This window comes from Amblyomma maculatum, chromosome 1 (genome assembly GCF_055883805.1).
Source record: "Amblyomma maculatum isolate TAMU_Amacu chromosome 1, ASM5588380v1, whole genome shotgun sequence".
Lineage (NCBI taxonomy): Eukaryota > Metazoa > Arthropoda > Arachnida > Ixodida > Ixodidae > Amblyomma > Amblyomma maculatum.
This window is the reverse complement of record NC_139344.1, coordinates 227,560,504-227,584,009: the sequence shown is the minus strand read 5'-3', so window position 1 is coordinate 227,584,009 and position 23,506 is coordinate 227,560,504. Positions and strand designations below refer to the sequence as shown.

General features: G+C 43.0%; 1 protein-coding gene across 1 annotated transcript; it reads left to right on the top strand.

Moving 5' to 3' along the window:
* The first annotated feature begins 1,997 nt into the window (after positions 1–1,997).
* Positions 1,998–17,544, top strand: LOC146205793 (RNA-binding protein NOB1-like). Its single transcript, XM_084590470.1, has 8 exons — positions 1,998–2,216; positions 2,293–2,425; positions 2,496–2,632; positions 2,866–2,931; positions 6,546–6,758; positions 12,423–12,520; positions 15,008–15,149; positions 17,230–17,544. The coding sequence occupies exons 1-8, from the start codon at positions 2,136–2,138 to the stop codon at positions 17,497–17,499; spliced, it is 1,140 nt and encodes a 379-aa protein (XP_084446596.1). The 5' UTR covers positions 1,998–2,135; the 3' UTR covers positions 17,500–17,544.
* The last annotated feature ends 5,962 nt before the right edge of the window (positions 17,545–23,506 follow it).

Here is a 23,506-nt window from a genome sequence, read left to right as displayed (position 1 = left end):
TTGGACGCGACGGAAAAAGGCAAGGTGGAGGCTATTAGGCAGGCATATAAAGCGGCCCTTGGGTTGCCTCACAATGCGTCTACCGAAAGGCTGCTGGGATTAGGGGTGCACAACACCCTAGAAGAAGTACGGGAGGCGCACTTGGTGATGCAGCTCGGTAGGCTTTCAAAAACAAAAGCAGGAAGGGACATATTGGAAAGGATCGGCACATTCGGCAAAATTCACATTAGGCGGGAAATGCACAAGGGCTTGTACATAAAACCTTTGCCCAAGAACATGCATCCAATACATCACGAGGACCGCAGGAAGGCAAGAGCCAAAGCTTTACATGTTAAGTACGGGGAGTACAACGGGGCAGTATATGTAGATGTCGCCGAGTATAGGGACAAGGACGCATTTGCAATTGCGGTGGTGGACGGGCGGGGACGCTTGATCGCCTCCGGATCAGTCAAAACCCGCTCCCCAGAAACTGCAGAGGAAGCGGCGATAGCACTAGCTATTACTAGTAGTAATGCTGACTTGATCTTCAGCGATTCCAAAACAGCCATCCGAAATTTGGCGAGGGGCAGAATATCTGTCACAGCGGCGCGATTGCTGAATCGGGCCACGGGGCGAGGGACTACGGAGGCGGAAATTGTCTGGGTACCAGCACACTCTGGGAATCCTGGGAACGAGGCGGCTCACATGAATGCTCGAGGTTTCGTCAGCCGAGTAGGTGAGCCGGACGTTCCGGGAAGGTCCACAAGAGATGGGCTGGTATCCTTTCATGACATTACTAATCATTTCAAACTTGAGCGGAGGATTTACCCACCCCCGGACAAGCAATTGGTGAAGGCGCAGGAATGCGTCTGGCGACGATTGCAGACTATTTGTTTCTTCAACCCATACGTGTTGAGCAAAATCTACCCGGACATTCAGCCGGAGTGCAAATGGTGTCAGGAATTGGCAACCTATGACCACATATTATGGAGCTGTAGCATAGCACCGCCACCGGCGGATATTATGCGTGATCCTTCCCTCGAGCAGTGGGAGGCCGTGTTGGCCAGCTCAGACCCGGTCGTCCAGACCAGGGCCGTGGAGTGGGCCACCCAGGTCGCCGTCAGCCATGGGTTGATGGCCATCTAACACGGAACCATCCATACATGCTCTCTGACGAAAATAAAGTTTTTCCATCCATCCATTCAGCACTCCCTCCGCTGACTCTCAAGCCAAACCAGCCCATACATCACAGCTAGGGAAAAAGAAAAAAGGAAGCGAGCGTGCATACTGCTTTACCGAGGGCAGCTCCTAAGCCGTCACTCGTTTGAAACCACGCTACGTTGGCTAGCCTGCTCGCCCCTAAAGCCCCAGGGGCTTTACCCGCCCCTCCTTTCAACCTCTCCCCACTAATAGGAAAAAAATACAGAAGAAAGCGTGCGTGAAGAAAGCGGACGGCTAGCTGCTCTCCCTTCGCCAGCTCGAAGCCGCGCCAAGCGCTTTTCTCACCGCCCCAGCAAAATAAAAAACAAAAAACAAAAAAAAAACGTCAACAGGACACGCAGAAGTGACGTAGAAGCCCGACGTCACTTTTGTGTCACGTGATTGCGAGTTCACGTGATTGCGAGTTCACTGTGTGCAAGAATACCCCCCAAGAAACACGCGTTCCTCCTCTCTCGTCAACCCTTTACACGGGTGGGGGTAAAAATTGTGTCTGGTTTTGGCACAGCTGAGTAATTTCTCTGAAATCAAGAATGACGAGGACGACAACGAGAGCGACTCCAAGATGATGACCCCCCCCCCCCTCCCCTCCCAACATCCCACCTCCCCTTCCCCCCGGACACCTAGAGTGCCGCCGCGAATTAAGGCCGGCATAACCCGTGTCCGGTCCCGAGAATAACCCAAAGACCCCTACCCTACCTACCTAAATCAAGACGGACCATGAGGCATTGGACCGATTTTCGTGCTCGAAACACTGCTCGAAAGTCGAAATTACCCAGCGTGCTTTGCGGCTCGTTTAGCCATAGCTCCCATAGAAGTTACAGCTAGCCGTAGCCATACGCAATGGCTATGTATGTCGTTTCTGTAGCAAGTCGGATGTTTGTGTAACCTGTGAGGAGCTGGTAGCTAGCGCTTATAGTTTATTTTTATGTGGAGCTATGGAGCCTGTAATGTCAAGCGCACGCGTTAAGCATTTAGTCGTTGACTCTGGCGGCTTCATAAAAAATGCGGCATTGCACGTGAGTACTTGCACAACCTTGCTTTCTTCAGTAACTTGTAATGCGGATGGTCTTGAGCATGCTTGTTTGTCCCCAGGAAATCGGCGAAAACATTTATACGCTACCCGAAGTTGTGAGTGAAATAAAAGACAAGGCAACGAAACAGAGGCTGCAGGTCCTTCCGTACACTATCAACTATCGGGTACCATCTCCTGAAGCGATAAAGCTAAGTGAGTAAAAAGAGTGCTCTCATCCACGTGCTACGTAGTTCTGACTCTTGCGCTTCGTTTGTGCCTACAGTAAGCGATTTTTCCAAGCTCACTGGGGACTACCCAAGTTTGTCGGCAGTCGACATAAAAGTCCTGGCCCTCACGTATATGCTGGAAAAGGAGCATGTGGGAATCGACCACCTTTGCAAGAAACCCAAAAGCATTGAGGTGATACCCTGGTCTTCCTTTACCGCTACACCGTTATGTATACTATTTTGTGCGTATATTGACTCTTTTTTAAGGGTGAACGTGTGTGTTCTAGTGCCCTTGTAGCGTTGCGTATTACTTTATACGCACTAGTCGCGACAGTATCGTTCCAGATTAGCCTACTAAAATCTTGTGTGGTCACCCCCCCCCCCCCCCCTTTCTTTCTTTTATTTATTTTATTTTTTTTTTTGTAGGTGCAGGGAACCGGTGCCCCAAGAGATGTAGTTTCTTCTCCTGGCTTTTTTGGAGCTCGTGCCATTGTAAGTGTCGTCTGCAGATGGATAGTTCATAGCAAGATGTATGAGCTGGGCATATGGCGTAATTGCCGTGTCTGCTTGACGTATATCTGCTCTAACTTGCCTGGTGTATACATTATATTATTATTTATAGACAAATACACTGGGTCTTGTGCCCCAGCCTGCAATATGTAGAGGGGCAATACCATTTTTGTTTGCTTCATTGCCTCAGCATATACCTCTTTCCGGTTTGTGCATTTATTGCAGAAGGTGGATTGGGGATTCACCTCTAGCAAGGGCACTTTATTTTATCCTTACTAGTAAGTTGAAAGCGTACTAGAGCTGCTAAAGACAGAAAAGATTTTGCTACACTCTGACTAGAGTGTCATAAGAGAGACCGGTGTTTCGGTGCTCTTTGTTTTAAATAGGGAATAATACCTGATTAGTAAAGCATAGAAACTCTTGTCTTTGCTGCTTGCTCCTTTCATGTTGCTCATACTGGCAGTTTTTTAGTGTTCAATTTTTGTGTACTTTGACATTTCTTGGGCTGTTTGTTGCTCGTGCTAGTGTAGGGTTTTCAGACATTCCAGTGAGTAAGCAGTGAATATTTGTCTTGTCTTCCAAACACCATGGGCATATTTGCATCATAAAACTTCCACACACTTCTTTAAAACCAATGTCCCGGCCTCGGCGCCTGCTTTTCAGTGGAGGCGAAAAGCTAAGTGCCCATGTGCTGTGCGATGTCAGCACATGGGCACTCAACTTGCTCCCTTTACTCATAACCATCAGCTGAATTTTTTACCATGGATTAAGTGCTGACTATATTCCTTTCATTTTACTTTTTTTACTTTTCCAAGAGTTTTGAGCAAAAATGTGCCATCATTTGCTTCTATTTAAATCTTGTCTTTAAACTTAGTCGTTACTTTTGCTTGACTATAGGTCCACCTATAGTTCGTGAAAATTGCCAGTAGGCTAACAGTAAAATCTTGTTAATGCAGCTTTCAAGAGGCCAGGGAAGACGTTCGAATAACCGAAAGCTCGAATTATCGAATGGGCCTGAAAAAACTGCCGGAAACTGTATGCATCACAGTAATTTTATTTAATGAAGAACAGTATAATGGTTTTCTACATTGAGATGAAACTCAACGGAGAACGGCAGTTTTTCTGGTTTCATAAGCTGCTTTATGTTGCGCGCACTGTTGGGAATGTTAAAGGACTCCAAAGTTGTAAAGGCCTCCGTTAGCCCTTTCGCAGTGCGACGCAGTAGCAGTGCTGCTTCTTCACAAAACAGCCCCACCACATTTTGAGGGTGTGTGCACTTTCTGTGCACCAGAAGCAGCATGTGGATGGGCACGACAGATATATGCATAATCATTATAACAGCATAGCACTATTCCAAATTAAAAATAGAAAAAGAGCTCGATCACTGCAGGCATATGATTAAGAGCATTAGCTTGAGTTTTACAGAATTTAATCCTCAATTCCGATACCAACGTGTACATCACGAAACGAAGCTCTTTTTGTGCTTCGTTTCGCTTTGATATCAAACGTTCTCTGCATATGATTCCACTTCCAGTGCCTGAACATAGTTTTTCATTCTTGACATTTTAGTGCAGATGAATGAACACACTTTATTTTCCTTTTTGGTTTAAATTTCAGTGCAGCTGAACGAACACAGTTTTGTGATCTGTGGCATGGTGACCGCAACTGTGACATGCCCCCGCTCTCGTGTATCTATGGCCGCTCCACCTCCTCCTTAGGATACCTGAACTGTGCTGTAAGGGAAGGGAGGAAGGTGGAAATGAAAGCAGCTAGAGAGTAAAAGGTGGTGTAGTGGAGAGGCGGAGCAATTTTGACCATAAGGAGACCTTTATCGTGCACTGATATCGCACAGCACACGGACGCCTGTCTGTTCCGCCTCCATGAAAACGCAGCCGCTGGCGGCCGGGTTGAATCGAGGGTACTCTGTATCTCTCCACTGCGGCACCATCATTTTTATGCTGCCATCGTCATTATCATTATCACTAATTGCAGCGTCATTGTCATCGCTACTATTATCCTCACGCTAGAGAAAGAGAATTACGAAATGCTTCTCACAATCCCAGGTGTGATGCAGTTGTTTAAAATGCTCGGTAAATGATACGAAGGATGTAGGTTTGATTCCCGTTGGAGACAGGGGTTTTATTTTTCTAATACTGCTTCGGACTTAGACAAATTTCTATCTCAAGCCCTTGGTGGTCATGTAGCAAACCCGGGCAAACCAGCGTGAAATCGCCAAACGTGAGAATTAAGAGTAAGAACAGTGACACGCCAAGCAGCTCCCGAAACGGCGCGACTAGCCAGTGAGCGTGTTCAATTGCAGCTGCGAGATGGTGTGGTTTATTTATTTTGAAATTCTGACAATTTGTTTCGGGATTATAACAGGAGAGGGCAAAGTATACAAATGTAAGTTCAGGCTGTAAGGTTTGAAACTAAAATAAACAAGGCAAAACAACAAAATAAACATGCAGAGCTTATGGTAACAATAAATAAAGCATTCATGTAATACATTGAGGATGATACTTGCATATAACAAACACTGTATTACAAGATTGTGATCAGGGTTATGGTGAAAGGAATGTATGCACAGAGCTCTCAGCAGCCAGTAAATGTGCCCATGGTTGGTTGAATTGTAACTGAAGGATGCAAGCGATTCCAATCCCGTACAGCTTGTGGAAAAAAGAAGGTATTACTGTGGCAGGGGAATTCTTCAAGAGTGAGCGCATGCTTGTGTTGTTTTTCTCTTGTATGGTTGATATGAACAAAATATGTGGGGGGACATCTTCAATGAGTTAAGCAGTAAATACAAAAACCTTAGTTTGTAAAATTTAGCACGGCTGGACAGCGTGTGAAGCCCTACCATGTGTAAAAGATCTGTGGGTGAATGCATGCGACCATAGTAGTTGAAGATAAAGCGTACAGCTTTCCGTTGTACAATTTCAAGTGTTTTAACGCTGTTTTTAGTGTGAGGGAACCAAGTTACGTTAGCATATTTGAAGACCGGATGGATAAAAGTTACGTAAGCAAGAAATTTTGTATCAGTTATGGAATGATGAAGGGCCCTTTTAAGGAAGAACAACTTGTTCATTGCTTTGTTGGTTAGGCCTTGAACATGTGCAGAGTTGGGTGTGGTAAGTTACAGGGAGTGAAACAAGCTATGCGGCTGTGCTATACTTCAGAAATGGATAACTTCCAATTGCTGTAGTACCTGCCATAGTATGCATGAAGTGCGTGGGTACCACTGTTCTGTGCAGTTGAGCTCTGGCAAGGTCTATTTCAATGATCCCTGGCTGCACGCGTTGTACCTCTCTGTTGTATCTGAATTTTCAAATTAACGGGGGTTGAATTAACGAGATTCTCCTGTATCTGGAGATGGCTTCATGACCATGATTAGCAGCTGTGCCAATGCGTGTCATCTTGAGGAATGACTTAATTTTTTTATGCCTTTGTTTGTGTAATACAGGATTTCCTCATCTAGCATCTCTAGTGTGGCGGTGCTATCTTAAAAAAATCTCATGAAATTTTGGTTTGTTTATTCATTCGGTTTATTCATTATGCTGTGGTAAGGAAATGACACGCTGCTTTTTTGCATTGTGCAGGAAGAAGGCTCACAAAAGCCCAAGGCTGTGGAACCTGCTAGCTGTTCTGATGAAGTCAGTGAAGATGAAGCAGATTTGACAGAAGAGGATTCAGGCGATGGCGACTGGATTACCCCTGGCAATATTACAGAGATCAAAAAAGAAATGGGCCTGCTTACACTGGAAGAAGTACCAATTCCAGTTGCATGTATATCAACTGATTTTGCTGTACAGGTATGCTACGATTCAGATTATATATGCTTTGATTGGTTTCCTGTTTATTTTTCAACACAGTAAAAAGCCTAGTAATCTGCCACTTTAACTAAATTTCCTAACTGTTGCTCTGTATATTTATGTCGCATGATCTGAATTTCAGTCTCGTAAATGCAATCTAGACCTAAGACTGTACGTAGCGTGTACGTAGCGTGTACGTATGGAAATAATTTGTTGTAGAGGTGGGCATTATGCTTAGTATTTTGAAGAGAACGCTGATGATAGTACTGCACTACTGGCAATAAAAAAAGGTCTCCACAGAATGGCAGATGACATGCTACTGTGCCCACTGTTTCGCAAAACGTTGTTTACAGAGTTCGCTGCATGACACAAATAATTGCGTTATTTGTGCGTAAGGGCCCGATGTTGCATAGAAGCCGGTGTCTGCATTGTTGCTGTCCATTGTGATGTGAAAGTCAGTGCCAGCATCTGGCACCCACAGAAAATCCCACGATCGTACTGCACTGCCACAGTACAGATGGCGTGCGAGTAGTGTAAAAGGTTTGCCTAACGTATGCGTTACAGTACAACATACGCTACTGAACAGCTGCATCATTGGAACGGAAAGTAGTGGAATGAACAAGCGGTGTTAAAGGCACTACCATGTCTACTAATAAGACGAAGTTTGAGCATCCCCCTAATTTTTTCATAGCAGTGAATACAAAAACGACCAGTCTGCGGTACAATGTCTGCATATATTAAAGAAACCCAAGTGGGTTTAATTAATCTGAAGCCCTTCACTACAACGTTCCTCATAGCCTGAGCTGCTTTGGGACATTTAGTCCTCAGGATCTGCAATTTGTGCTGGTGGGAAAGTGTGTGCTCGCTTGTTTTAGAGTATTGGTGTGGTGCATGAGCATGAGAGAGCATTGTAAAATAGTCTTCTCTTCTCGGCAGTGGATCATATTGTGTAAAAAAAATTTTGGCGCTCAAAGTATAAGATGTAATTCCCAAAATTATCTGGCGTTTCAAAGTAAAACTAAGGATGTTCTAAAGAAAGCGTAGCTTCAGAAATTTCTGGTATGGTCGATCCCATATGTATCATATTCGGATACACCAAACAATTGTTTGTAATGAACGGTCTGAATGTACCCTTGGAAATCTCATGCAAAAGAAGCAGTGTCCATGTTTATCGAACTTCTGTGCAGCGGAACATTCAAGATATCAAACTACATGCATGCCCCTGCAAGTGGTACCTCTCCCAATAGCACACTTTCCACACATGGTAGAAACGGGTCGGCTGCGCAGCTTTGGGCTCATACTGGCAGGAGTTGCACTACAAGATCACATAGCGAGGGGAACATGGGGTGCGCACTTGGGGGTGGTTTTAGTCCGGCATACTTATTAAGCAAGCAGTTTTAGAAGAGGGGCAAAGCTCATAGGGGACACTAGTCACATTTATTCACACCTTTTGCTCTTTCAGCATCTGCATATGGGCACTCGTGCACTGCTCTTCCCTTGTCCCCCTAACTGACATGGTCACTCTATTCCAAAACTCACTACAGTAAATACTTGGTAATTCGGCATTCAAGGGACCAGGCAGAACAAAATTTGCAGTGGAGCATAATAAATATTTGTTCGCAAATTTATTATGAGCCACAAGCGATTGGAGGGAATTAGTTGCAAAAAACTGCAGTGTACATGTGACATGACACCTCCTCCCAGCCTTTTGAATTGCCAGTGGAGAGAGAAGTGAGAGCAGCAAAGGAAGCAGACAGCGAGCCATTAGGAAGCTTTTCTGGCTTAAAAACTACACGAGCTGTAATGTCTTTGATCTACAAACAAGCAGGTACTTCACCATCAAGCCTCTTTGTCAAAGAATAGCGTGTCGGGCCTATGTCAGATAAAAGCATACTTCAAGCGTTACAGGATGTTGTGCTGAAGGTGCCAGTCACTGGAAACCTTCTCAAGGGTGTTGGAAAGCCATACAGGGCCTATAACTGAGATGTTAAAACGTAAGTCCCAGCATCACTCAAGCAAAACGTAAGGAGCTAGGTACTGGCAGGAGGCGGTGAAGTAAGGTGGTTGAAGGATGAAAAGACTACCTTTCAGGCCATCTATCCTCTCTGAAGCCACTAATGATTGGGGGTCAGGTATTTGCCAGCCCAGGCATAGGATCATAAAAAATATGCACAAGGTATAGAGCAAAAATGCTGTACCCATTGATAGCACAGACATAGGGTCAGAAAGGATGTGCACAAGGTAGAGTGCAGAAATGCTGTGCCCATTGATGTGAGCTCCAGGCTAGTGGCACTGCTTGAGCGCATCGATTCTACATTTGAATCTGTCAAATCATAATAGGGAAAATCTTTTGGTCAAACTTGATGTTCTGTTATGAAGTGCACAAAGCAACATTCTGTTTGCTGCTAGTCTGTTCCGAATCCTCGTTTAGGCCAGCCTGTGTTATTTTAAGCATCTTTACATATTTTGGCTTTTTGCCTTGCCTGCTCAGAAATGCGTACGGAGTCAGAAAAGCATTGAACATTACATACAAAAAGTTCAGATTGATGATTCTCTATGTCAGTAATATAAATATACATTAGAGGCATTTGGCCCTAGAAACATGTTCCAAAACATAGTTATAATGTTCCAAGGCTCATCTTATTGCTTCAAAGCTGCTCCAAAATGGCATTATTACTGCTTCCTGAGCTGCTCCGAAATGCTCGAGCCTGCTTCCACCATTTTGGGCTACCACATGACCCAGCCCTTGCTACTAGTTGTGCAGTTAATCTGCAATTCATGGTCTGAGAACATGGCTTGGTCAGGCTTTATATAAGCTGCTGGTGGACCATAGTTGAAGTCCTTTAAAGATTTCTTGCATTAGCATAATTGTTAAGATCAACCGGTTGCCTTGGGATAGTCAGAAATATGTTGAGAATTACTTGTTTTACCTCATTCATGTCTACGATGTTATGGGTTACTGAACATTTTAGTCGGTTGCTTGCACAGCTTCTTAAATTACATCAAGATCTCTCTTGTACTTCTGCTCATAATACTTTAAACTTTAAATCTCTTTGTGTACATAGAGAACTCAAACCACACTGATATATTTGGTTTCAAAATTTTGTGATTATAGTGCTTAATGTTAGAGGCTGCGAAAGAAAATTTCAGTACCAGCGTAACTTCTTGGTTGATTTCTTGCGCTAGTAATTTTTTAATAGGGGTCCTTTGACTACAAAAAGACTTTGGATTCGAATAAAACATTTGTTGTCTAGAGCGTGGCTCTTAAGCGCCCATTCCTGGATTAAACAGTGCATTGATAACATCACAGCCGGCAGAGCAAACGAATAGCACAACAGAGAATGAAAATATGACTGTAGTGGAGCAAGTGCAAAGAGAAAGACAGAGGAGCGTGATGAGAAAAACGCAGGAGGAGGCTGCTGCAAGAGCAGTGCTTTGTCTGCGATTGTAGCTGTCGCAAAACTCATTGCTTGAGGAAAGGCGTAGAGATGTCCGATTGCCATTCACGCTGCTGAAGCCACAACCCAGACTTGCTTCTGTTTGTAACTTCGTGCTTCATCAGTCATCGTCATTAGTTTCAAATACTGCAGCTGCTGCACTGAAAGATCTCATTACCAGGAAACATAACTGTCAGCAAATTTTATAAAGGGGAAGTTATCACCTTTTAACCCTTTCGCTGTCACGAATGTACCGGTATGTTTTTGCGCTCCCTCTCCCCCCCCACACAGTGTCACCGACGTACCGGTACGTTCTCTATCATGTGTTCAAAACTTCGCGCCTGAGCACGAAGCTGGCGGGCTTAGACTGGCTGTGCCATCTGTCAAATCTTTCTACAAGTTCGTATTTTCGCCCCGCGCTGTGTTGGTTCGTGTAAATTGAAGAGTATGGAGAAACTGCTCCCATCCCTGCCACTTCCTTTGCTGGGAGGCGCGGTCGCTCCGTGCGCGCTACTCTATCACGCTAAATGGTCGTGTGGTGCCCGCGTTTCGCGGCGCGCACATGCGGTTACAGGTTCAAGGGTTGTTCTGACATCTGCTGGAGGTTTGCAGGTTTTTATTTTTATTCTGTTTGGCGTGTCTGCTACGAAGTGTCAAGTTCAGGGGCGTGCCCAGTTGCCTCTTCAATAAGTAGACACATGACTCTATCGCTGCTTTCACTCTCTCTCGCCGCGTTACGGCTAGCAGCAGCAAAGGAGGTTGTTTTAGCCTCTTTCCATCTCCCTCTGTCATCTTGATTTCACAACATGCCATTTCTCTCCGTTGTGCGGGAAACCGAAAGTGCGCCCTCCATGCGTACAGTTACCTTCGGATTGCAGACTGCGCGGGACCTTCGACTGCGGACTGGAGCGATGGCTCTTCTGATTATGAATACGAGCCGAGCTCAGATTCAGACTCTCAAGAAGTATCGAGCAGTGCCTTTTTCTTATATTATCCTCATTTATCTAATTTATAGTCAGGCTAATGATGATGATGGTGTTAATTACAACATCTGCAGAACACTGAAATGTGCATATTCCGTTGACTATGTTGTTTGTATAGCAATCATAATCAAAAATACCCTCTATGCTTGTTCCTTGATATGCTCGTTCCCTGAAACCAAGCCGACACTGGGTGTGCGTCACGGCCAAAAACACCCAACAATGAAAGGGTTAATGCTGAATTGCAATTGCGAATTGCAGCCTAAATTCGCAGTTCAAGCCTCATTATTAATCAGTGCTATCAGCATTGGGCTTTCAGCGAGAGGAGGAGGCGCTATCTAGCGATGGCGTCTGCTGACTGTTTCCATGGTTTCGGTTTCACCACGTTGACCCCGCAATCCTTCTCAAGTACTGTGCCCACAATGCACATGCAACCTGAAGCAATGCCTCGCACGCCTCGCACAGGTCTCTCACGGGCCCCTCCAGCCATGCTGCTGTGCCCTACAGCCAAATCGTGGACGCTTGACCAGCATTCCCAAAGAGCTTGACAGTCGCGCTTTCAAGCAATGTGGGACACCTAACATGTTTTGAGGCACCAAAAAAGATTTCATACAGAAAAGACTCTCGGCAGACAATACATGTACCGGACGTCGACGATCGCGATAAATTCGAATCTGAGAACACTTCCGGGGCGCACATCTATGCACGGTGCTAGATGCGAACAGGTCCGAGCGCGGCGCATGATGCCTGGCTGCTCGTGTGCTGCTGTCCCGCGACCAAGCTGGAAGTGGCTTACTGATTTTAGAATAGCCAGAGGACCGATAGCTGGGGCGAATGTGAGGTGCTCTTTTCATCGTGGTGTGTGAAATTCTCCGATCACGCGTGTCAGTGCAAGAAGGGGAACGATACAGCAGCAGCACATGAAGGTTCGTGGCACATGTGATGCCTGTTGTGGGATTGTGTTGGACACGAAAGCGCGGAGCGCGTACGATTTGCTAGGCAGCAGCGAAATGCATTGCAAATAAATACTTCTGCTGATCTTTCCTCGCTCTCATTATGTGCGAATGAAAACTTTTTTTATTTTTCTGTTTCTGCTATTTCAAAATTAGACCTTGGATTATATATACGGGTGCATATTATATGTGGGTTTTTACGGTTTATAGAGCCTTCCTCTTGGAACAGCATTTAATTATTATGACTGTGGCGTATAAACAAGTTGTGATAATAAAACTGGCTATTTCTTTCAGAATGTCCTGATTCAGATGGGTTTAAAAGCTGTTTCTGTTGATGGAATGGCTATCAAACATGCAAGAACATTTGTGTTGCGCTGCCATGCCTGCTTCACGTAAGCAAATAAATTTTTTTTTGGTTTTCTTTGGTACTGTGATGAGGTGAAATTTTTAATGGGAAAACATTATTGGTTTTTCACTGGCTTCTTTCAGTAAAGAAAGTTTTAAATGTGCATTATGAAAATAGAAGTCTTCCTAACCCCCGCTCCCCCTCCCATTTGTTAATCTTTGTCCTGCAGCCTGCGGAAGTCCTTGGGGTCATGGTGCATGATGAATTTGCAAGCGTTGTGGGTGTCGGTGTGTAAGGATTGGCTATGCAGCGAAGATGAGTGGCACGAAAAAAATATGCTTGTGAGAATTCTCTGGATTATGTGTTTTTTCATGTCAGTTATTTATACTAGTGCCATACTGACTGCTTTTTTGTCTCACACATGTGGAGGTGCACTTTTTAGGATCTTGTATGCACAGCTTTCTTGTTAGCCTTTGGGTTCTGCCGAGGTGTAGCTCTGAGTTTTTCGGTTATAGTTCATGATTGTGCACTGTTGCTTGTACTACATGAACAGTTGCTTTTGTACAGTGTGGCATGATTTGAGGGTGATCACTTTATTTTAGATCTGCTATGATTTAAATGCTCTAATGAAGTGCATTTTTGTGAGGAGGCTGAACAATAGATATGACTATACATGGTTCCTCTGCTTTGCACGATAATTTTTGTTTTGCAAGTAAGTCACTGTCTCACCTGGAAATGTTTATTGGTCCTGTCTGGCTGAAATGAGAGCAGGGACTTGTATAATCTTGTTGGACTGTATGTGCACTACAGGAAATGTATGGCCTGGCCACTGCTACTTTCAAGAGCTTGAGGCTTTGTGCTGTGTGACAGTAAGTTTATAACTAGGGGTGTGCAACTAGTACTTTTTCACAACCGAATCAGAAGTGAATATTTGCTACTTGTGCAAATATTCTACAGACAAATAATTGTATGACACAGTGACACTAGCAGCTGTGCTGCGGTACAGTGCTGTAACTTATGCATACCTGCCAGCCAGTCTTATTTGCCTGGGAGACTTACGATTTTTGACCTAACTTTCCGATTGTACAATCACTACCCTAAATCATCTGACTTCTGCTCGTGTAAGAATGCTGTGCCGGCTTTGACTGCTGGCGGCATGATGGTAGTTTCTTGTAGGCACAAAATATGGGGCGGCTGGTGGCGGCACGCAGCCACAGTAAATTATAAGCTTCGCTGGCCTCGCCTTCGATCTTGACTGAAGGACGGCCTTTCTGTGCACTTGGCGATTAAGGGTTGTTGCCGTGGCTTTGCTCAAACATCACACCATCTGATTCTCCTGTATTGCTCTCAGTTGCATGCCTCATGTTACTGAGCTGCGCTATGCCCGACGACGGCATGATAGCTCATATTTTGGAACCATCGTGGTCAATGAAGGTCGCAGGCGGAATTGCATGTGAAGGGGCTAGTAATGGTTTCACATTAAACTAAAATGGCGCACCGATGGCACCAAGAGAAAATGGCGGTGGCTTCTCGCCGATCAATTTGCATCGATTGGCTGCCGAGGCGTAGTGAGATCACTCGACGGCGGCATGCAGATGCCTCTAACACTCTCATTTCGTGCTTGCTGTTTGTGTGTACATTGTGACTCATTGGCCACTACTACTTCATCGTGCCACCCCCCTCCCCTTCTAAGCTATTAGCATGAGGCAGCAGCTTCCGAAGGTGTGCTTCCCTCATGCACTTTTGTACCAACCACATAGGTTTGAATTGCATTGCTGCACATGTCTTTCTTCCACTCCACTGCCAGTAGGTTGTTAGATTGCGAGAAACAGTGCCTATTCACAGTTGAAAATGAGTGGCAGAGGGAAGAGCAACTGCAGAATTCATGCGACGGGGCAAGCGTGAAGGTGGTCGTCCAGTGAATTCTCAGCCTTGGATGAAGGCTGGTCAATTATACATCTCTCATTCAATTCTTGGACTTGTACATTTCACACGGGAAGGACACTCATACAGTTAATTGCAGCTAAGCAGTTGTTAGTTCTGCCTACTTGTGGTGATGTGGCCTACTCTTGTCCTGTCCTGTGTAATTTGTACAATGGCAGGAATTGAATGGGAGATGTCATCACCTTTAACAGGAAATGAAGATTGGCTGTTGAGGAAGTGCGAACAAGCTTTGGTTCAGGCTGTTTCCATCTCTTGGCACGCACGCTTGTGATGATTCACTGAAGTGATTGTAACTTTCCAAATGTCACATTGTATACTTGTTAATGTAAAATGTCCACATTTAGTCAAGGTTCTTTTCTGCACATCTGCTATATCTAGGCTTGACCTCATCAAACTGCAGTTGCACAGTGGCTTCCTTTTGGAATGGTGTAGTGAGCTGCTTTATAAAATGCTTTTTTTTTTTTAAGTGCTTTGGGCAGGTGAAGAGTTAATCAAAACCAAATACGTTATGCGAAGATGTACCTTTCTTTTTTTTTTTTTTCTTCCTACGGCTGAATTGCTGTTGCTTATCTGTGCTCTTCTTTTGCAGTGTCACGAAGGTTATGACAAAACAGTTCTGTCCTGCTTGTGGAAATAAGACACTGAAACGTGTCTCAGTTTCCGTTGAGGAAGATGGCTCTACCAAGCTTTATATAAATTACAAAAGGCCGATAAATATTCGTGGAACACGGGTAAGATTGGTTTTGTCTGTCGTACCTAGGAGTATGTCTTGTACATGCTGTATATGTACGTTACAGGATTCTCGAGAAGAATCTGAATTATTGCTTAACACTAGCTTGGAGTGTGTGTATCAAGTGTGTCTGCATTGGCTGTGAAGAAATAGTGTGGTAGTTTATAACTGTGGCAGTTACTTGTATCTTGTAATTATTATACTCATTTGCAATGAGTATAATACTTATTAGTGCAAACTTTATCATGGGGTTCTGAGGTATCTTGTTATTCCAGTAAGAAAAAAAAAAAATTAGCAAAGAACTTTATTGGTGAGGGGAAAAAACCTATGCTAGAATTACACTAGTGTTGTCCTTTTTAGCTTTAGCAGACCATGACACAATGACTCGGCACTATTTTGTTCTTAATTTTTTTTATCATTGATTTTTTTTGCATTAGCAATTTTTAATTATAAATAATTAACCAGTTATACATTTAGAATTAAGTGCCAATTACCTATCACATTTCCCATTCAATACTTGGCACTTATCGATCAACTACAGGCCTCCATTTTTCGTGCCTCCGAACACTTATGACGACACCCGAGCTGAGACTGGGGTACAGCAATGCCTTTTAAACTGAACAAATTATATATGCTTTGCATGAAGTGTGCACATCCAGAGCATCTACTAGATCTCACAAGAGTTTAAACTGTGGGCGTGAGGTGATGACTTTCAGACTTGTCAGATTGGATTGTGATTGCATGAGGACAGCGCCCTTGTGGAAGCTGTCGCCCTCCGCTCGTAGCTTCCACTTCACGTAAACAACTTAGAGATGGAGTCTCATAGTCGCTCTGTCCCTTGAAAGCTACCTAAAGGTGCCTAGGAGCTGAAATACGGGAGTATTTCTCCGGTTCTGTATTATTCCATTCTGTATTGATCCACTGACAAGTGGCAAAAATAAATTTATTGTTTAATAATCGACTGAGTCAAACAAGCCAGAAGCATCAAAATTATTTAGCGTAGTGATTGGCTTCTTTTTCAGTGGACTGCTTTTTCCTTTTTCATTGCTGAGGGAGAGTGTGGTGGTCCTCAATGTGGGAATAGCTTCACTGCAGACTCATTCTTTCCACTTTCAGGTTGCGTGGGGCATTTCAGTTATTTCAAATTATGGAACATTGATAGAATACATAGGAGGGTGAACTTAAATATGAGCTTCTAAAATATTGCACTAAAACTGATCCAGCTGCACGGCATTGCTACTTACCATAAAATACTGAGCAAACGCCCGCATAAATTTTGTAGAAATATTGAGAGGTGGGCATTTGCTAGGTTCAGGTGTGAGAATCCAGAATGGGCACACTGTAGATTGGGCCCTTACTTGGTCCGACAACTGGTCATAAATTCAAGACAGCGGCCATTGGGATGCCATCGTGTTCATACTTGGAGTCCCACTTGCACACTCAACTTTCAGTCAGTCTTAAATTCCTGGCTTGTGCGGCTTACTTTCCTCCTTGCTCTCGATGCCCCTGCACCACCTGCACTTTCCTGGCAACAGTATACGAATGCATTGTCGAAACACGAACGAAACGCATGTCTCTGCAAGAACCATGCTACAGTAATAAACGATGCGACTATGTCCAAGTGACAGATGGTCATGACGTAAAAACGAAGGAATGAAACGATGTAAATGCGCGTGGTGAAACTTCCTTGACCTTGAGCGCCGGTATATCATCGGGATGATTAATCATCCCTAAGGGGATATCGATCTATGGGCGCTTAGCGTCATTGTGGAGATAGCGAGCAGTGGGTGCTTGATGTGTCTGCAGTGTGTTTGAACTTCTCCCAAACATAGGACATAAATGCATGGGCAAGTGCCCATGGCTCTTCCAAGAAAATTTGAACTCTCATGGAAGGGAGAGTGAGCGCTTATTCAAGTATGGGTGGATGCTCAGTATTTTACGGTAATAGTGCACTGGGGTATTAGGCACTGACCACATAGTTCAAGAAGGTTCAGTGGCGATCATCCTCTGTGAATTGCTTTTATGCTGTGGTTAACCTTCTGGTTTCATCATTTCCGTTCCTGCTTTTTTACACGTTGCAGTACTCTCTCCCAATGCCCAAAGGAGGGAAGCATTCTACTGATCCCATTTTGTGTGAAGACCAGCCAGTACCACAAAATCGTTTGTCAAAAATGGCTATGAGCCAGGTTGATGTTCTCGATGCAGATTATCTGTCAAGGAACTCTCCATTCAAGATCAACGATGTGTACTCTCGTTCTGCCCATCTCAATATGCGAGCTGGTCATCAAGGGTCTCGAAATCCTAATCAAGTGAAGCGCAACACTGGAAATCACAAAAAACGAAGTAAATAAATTTTTCACCGAAAAGATGGGGTGACAAAAAAATATGGTTGTATTCGTTTTCTAAAAAAAAAAAAATGGAATAATTTCTGTTTATAAAGAAACTTGATAAGCAGAGAGCATTTCTATAAATGTTAAGATATTAATGTGACTTACTGACAATCCCCTTTGCTAAAATATATACTATATAAATGCATGCATTATTCACTTAAGTGCAGTAGTGTGTTAATGCGAAGTTTGGGTAAGTGAAAGAGTTTAAATTTGAGGATAAGTGCAGAGAACAGTTTTTTTGGTTATGAACTCTAGTAATTCTTTGTGTAAAGGTATAATTACCTGTAACATCTACCAGAGTGCAGCCACATGGCTATAGCAGCAGGTAAAACATTTTTCTTGGTCTGGGGCTTGAGTGTGGAGCTGCCGCCTGCCTAGACCAGTTGATCTACTAATATGGCTGACAAAAGTGGGCAGGAGGCTTCTAGGTCTTAGAAGCGAGAATGATGTTAGTTCTAACTGCCTAGGGAAGTCCTTTCAGGCGAGTTGGCTGCAAGCAAGGAATGATTAACATGCAGCACTGGGGAGCAAAGCAGCAACAGGAGTCTACTGTATTGGGTCTTTGTTGAAACGCATAGGACTGCGGTTCAAAATGCCCCTGTCTGCTGTTGTCCATGCTGCATGGGAATGCTGGCAAAGGACAATACAGCAAATGCACTTTGCAGTATTGGACAAGCCTTGAAGCCTTAACACATTTACCAAGTAAAAATATAAGAGAGTGCTTCAGAAATGGCCTTTCCAAGGCACTTCATAAGAAGTAATCACTTACACTGGTTAGGTTTTATTTAGCTTGTATTATCATAGCAGCATAATTGCTTCAAAATTCACTGTTTGATGTGCAATACATGTCTGAAATGAGCACAGCTGCCCCAAAATGCCAATACGATTGCTCCAGAGTGCTCCAGTTTAGCTTTACAGCTGCCCCCAGTGCTCTCAAATGCATTTTTGGCACTCCTAATTACTGTTAAGGTGTAGCACTGCTAAGCTTCCCAAAGCAGGTATTGAATATTGTAAACCATTCCAAATTTCAATCACATGCAAACACCTGAGCCATGTGTAGGCTACCTGAATATCAGTAATGACAACAGCAATACAGTAATACACTATCTGCATCAAATGTATTAAGTGGTGCTAGGAATTGGTAGAAAAAGAAGTCATTAGGACAGCTTGGTAAGGCTGCAGACCTTTAAACTGCTGGGGGTCCACCTATATAATTCATATTACATCAAAACAGCTGTATTCAAGTAACTAGGCAGCAGTAATATCTATGGCCTTTTTTGCCACATCATTATGAGCATTCTTTCTTTGCATCATTGTGATGTGCACAGAAGACTTGACACTAAAGTAAAACGCTATGAACATTGACAAGAAAATTGTTATATAAAGTAGAGATTATATTCAAATCAAAGAATCTGAATCGTACAATGAATAGAGATATAGAAACATTCTTAAAGGTCATGAAAGCAATGTTCTCAAGCACTGCCCCATATTTTCTCTTGGTCTAAACTTCATTTTATAATGTTGGCAGTTATGTTGTATGATGTATTTTTCCTTTCTAGGTTAATGGTAATGCATAAAATGAGTTGCAGCATTTTTAAATTCACGTGAATATATACTACCACCTTTTAATTTGTTTGAATAGCTTATTTAGACAGTAATATCTTCAGAATCAGCATTACATTTAGTTCAAAAAGAGCTCATGAAAAAAAAAAACTGGGTATTTTCTACTGCATGAAGAAATTGTGCAGCACATGTATGCAGCAGCGTAAAAAGCCAATTCTGCTTAAAACCCAGTGTTGCCATTAGTGTTGTGAGTGAGAAATGAGTGTGCGTTTCGTAGGTGGTAGTGTGCAGAGAAAATGACCGGGCACACATTGTTTGGCGGGTTATGTGACATCCAGAGGCCACATGGCCTGGCTTGCCAACTCGGGCAGCTCCTTTGAGATTAAGCGAGTAGCAAAAGGAATGTACTTGAACAAGGATCTGCTAGGGGAACCGCAGATGGGAGGCATAACGAATTGCGTTTTTGCAGGGGTGTGCAAAATTTCGTACTGAGTGCTATTTTGATGAAAATAGCAACACAATCCGAATGATTGTGGAAATAATTTTTATTTTAAAAGTGCACAATACATTTGTAATTGGAGACAAACAGAACAAAATGTTAGTGCTACCTTGCTCAGTATGCGTTAAACTGCACAAGTGCCCAAGGAAGCGCTATCATGGCGTAGCACATACTGAGCGCAATAATACGAGTGTTGTTCAGTTAATACTGAGACTGGGCCTAGTGCTCATTACTGAGTGCTTGCTGCTCAATTTTTCGGCATTTTTTGTAAACATTGCTACTTCATTAATGTAACATACGCCCCATCACTCTGGGTCTAATGCGGCAGCAGCAATATTTATTCTAACGGAAGGTAGTGTGAACCACGTGGGCCTTGCATGAATGACGCATTTTGTGTGTGGCTTAATCAAATAGCCAGAGAAATATATATCAATTTGACGCGTTCATTTGGCGGGGACTTCTTGTCTTGTGCTACTTGTTTCAGTAGTTCAAGGACTCAAAGACTGCAAGGAATACTATCAATTGCAGGGAGATGATGATGAACCTGTTATAGGTGTTTCCGAGCAAACCATGCAATGATAAAGACTGATGGACGCCTCACTATCATGCAACATGCCCAAGACCTGCCGATTTCAGTGGAAAGTACCAACGAAATTTTGGACGAACAATTTCAAATGTGGAGAACCTCTGCGCAGCGCATCCCCTGCATGCCTTCTTACGCCAGTCCAGAAACAAAACCATGTAGAGGTTTGTCTCGATAGAAGCGGTGGGAAGGAGAGGAACATTAACACCGGTGGAAGACCATTATTACTGCAGACAAGACCTGGTATACCGCTTTGGCCCAGAGATAAGTGCTGAAGCACTCATTGGGTTGAAAAGGGGAGCCTTTACCATTGGAGGCCAAGGTGCACATTTTGGCAAATAAGGCAATGGTCATCATATTTTTGAACACAAAGTAATTGTATACATGTACACAGTCTTAGAGGCCAGACAGTAAATGCAAGAGTACTGCAGAATTGTTTTGGAAATGCTGATGAAGGAATGCATCTCAAGAAAAAGCCCCATACTTATGGGAAATTGCAAACTGCACCACGACAACGCAAGATTTTACGTAGCAAATACTGTGATCCACTTTCTTGCTTGGAAAAATATTGCTAGTCTCTCACCTACCTTACAATCCTGACATGGCCCCCTGTGACCTCTTTTGGTCACACATGGCAAAAAAGGAACTAAAGGGACGACATTCTTGTATGGCACAGAACAGTCAATGCCTTGGAGGTAGTTTTCAAGCAGGCTACGAAAATAGCTTCGCCCATGCTTTCCACGCATGGCAGAAACAGTGGGACAAGTGCATTTTGCTGAACGTAGAGCACTTAAAAGACCATTCCTGATGAGCAATTTTTAGAAATAAATGTTTTAGAGAATCGGTCTGTCTTTATTGAACCCTTATGCTTGCTCAAGAAATAATTACTGCATTTGCTGCATGGCAGAAAAACATTTGCAACATGCTGGATGCGAAATTTACTTAAAACAATGAAATTGCAGCTAGGTAAAAGTGGCGAATTATGTTTGTATGTACACATCTGTTCAACTTTAGCTCAGTACAAAGCACCAGAAAACTGACATTTTTTGTTAGTTTAGGATCTCCATGAATTAATTTTAGCAATGCCCAAGAAGTTAAGATAAAAGTTTACTGCCACGCATTGACACAACCAAACTTGCCACTAATGGTTTTCTGTGTAGAATACCCAAAATTTGCGAGCGAGGGGTCTTTAAGGTAATAAAATGAAAATGAAAACTGTAAATTCTATCAAGTGACCTGTAGTCTGTTACATTGTGCACACCAGCATAGCGTACAGAATTTTCCATTAAAGCACACCACATACTGAACTGGGACAGGCTTAACTCGGACCGAGAATTGCAAAGATGCAAAATTTCAAGATGAAATCACAATTCGAAAGACAACATGCACTTTGTTCAATATGGCATATTGCTGGAGGGATTACAAGCAAGGTCATTTGGTATGCCAATCTTTCAGTTAAGATTACAATTGTGCAGTCGTAACGCTCTGGCAACAAGCTGAAATTGTACATTTAAAAAGTGAGCACTGAAAAGAGACCCAGATTCCTTACAGTTGTTTTTACTGTCACGCAAAAAGAATAGTTCGGGCAAGACTCCTTCCAGGGCTATACATGCCATGCAAAGACACTTTGCTCATTTGTATTACAAGAAACAATGAAGGAGTTCATTTAGAAGAAAATATAAAAGCTACTAGCATTATAATGTTGCATATTATCACAGCTTAAGGTAATTTGTCAAATGAAGCTTAAAAAAGGGTTGGGGGAAAAAGGTCTTACCATGTGACAATTATGAAATCTTCAGGGAAAATCATACATTTGTGTGCGTCACAAATATCCAACCTAATGCCATGTAAAACAAGTCATTGTGTACTTATGCAATGTGTTATACAGGGCGTTTGTCAGGAGCTTTTAAGAAATTCTGCTGCAAAGAGCTTGCATTTGAAAATATAAATTTTTTCCCATTTTCTGAAGCAGCAACTTTACAACCCTACAACTCAAATCGAACAATAAGCAGGACAATAATTTTACCTTTACTGCATTCCTTCATATCAAAAAAGGTTCTCTGTAGCAGAATTCCTTAAAAATTTGTGGGAAAAAACCTAACTTAACACATAAGTGCGTAAGGACTTCTTTTAAATGAGACTAAATGCAATATTTGGAATCTGCACAAGAGCACACATTCCCTAAAGGTTTCATTATTGTGATTTTGTTAACGAAGTCTGATCTTTGTCCCCTTAATGCACTAACAATTAAATTTCAAGGACAATTTTGGGGGCATAAGGGAGAACTTAAGCGTCCAAGGCGATGATTCTGCAGCAATCTTGTTAGCAACAATGCAGAGGATTTTTACAAATAATCTTTGGATCAGTAGATGTGCCTGTTTCTATGTATCCGAATTATTGGAGCTGGTCATCAAGTGATAGTGATTGCACATTGGCAAAAGAGATGAACTGAAAGCTAATGTAGACCAAGTTGGCAAGCAGTATGGCACAATGATGTACACCTCATTAACAACAGTTTTAATGGCCCATGGTTAGTGTTTCAACCACAAAGTACAAAACACTGTGGTGCCATTTAGTGACAAAAGCTCGATGCAATGTACTGTGGCGAGAATGGAGCATGGCTTTAAATAAAAAGGCGCACTCAAAAGAGTATAACAAAAGATGACAAACACTTCTGAAAGAAACAAACACTACACACTTAACAACATACAATACTTTACCGAGATGTAGTCATGTGGCGAGATTCACCAACAATGGCAAGGTTCCACAGCAAGATGTGTTTATGTAGCTTTCAATGCAAATTAAAACTATAAATCTTTATTCCTTCAATACTATAGTGCTCGATTCTTATGAGACCAGGTCTTTTATTTTCATGCAAACTCATGCGACATGTTATAGTCACTTGTTTTCCCAATAGATGTTTATGGTTGTCTTTCTGCATTCTACATGGCTGCTAGAATGGGAGTTTCAAAAGTGCGATTGCCAATTACAATCATCAATGGTTCTCGGTCATGAATGTTCTAGGGACCTCTTGAATTCCACTAGTTATGACAATTTGTGGAGACATAGGGGTAGGGGGTGGGGCTATGATGTAAAGGGATGAGTTATGCAACTAGTGCGACTATGAGTTGGGCTTGTATTGCAGCTATAAATGAATGAGCAATCCAAGAAATATTACACCAGTTCATTTAACTGGTCCATTTATCCATTTTTCAGCTATACTGCAACACGCTCAAGTTTTAAACCTTTAAGTATACCTGCAGCAAACACACAATTAGATTCATATGCAGTGGCTGCACTTCGATGAGGGAAAATTCAAAAGC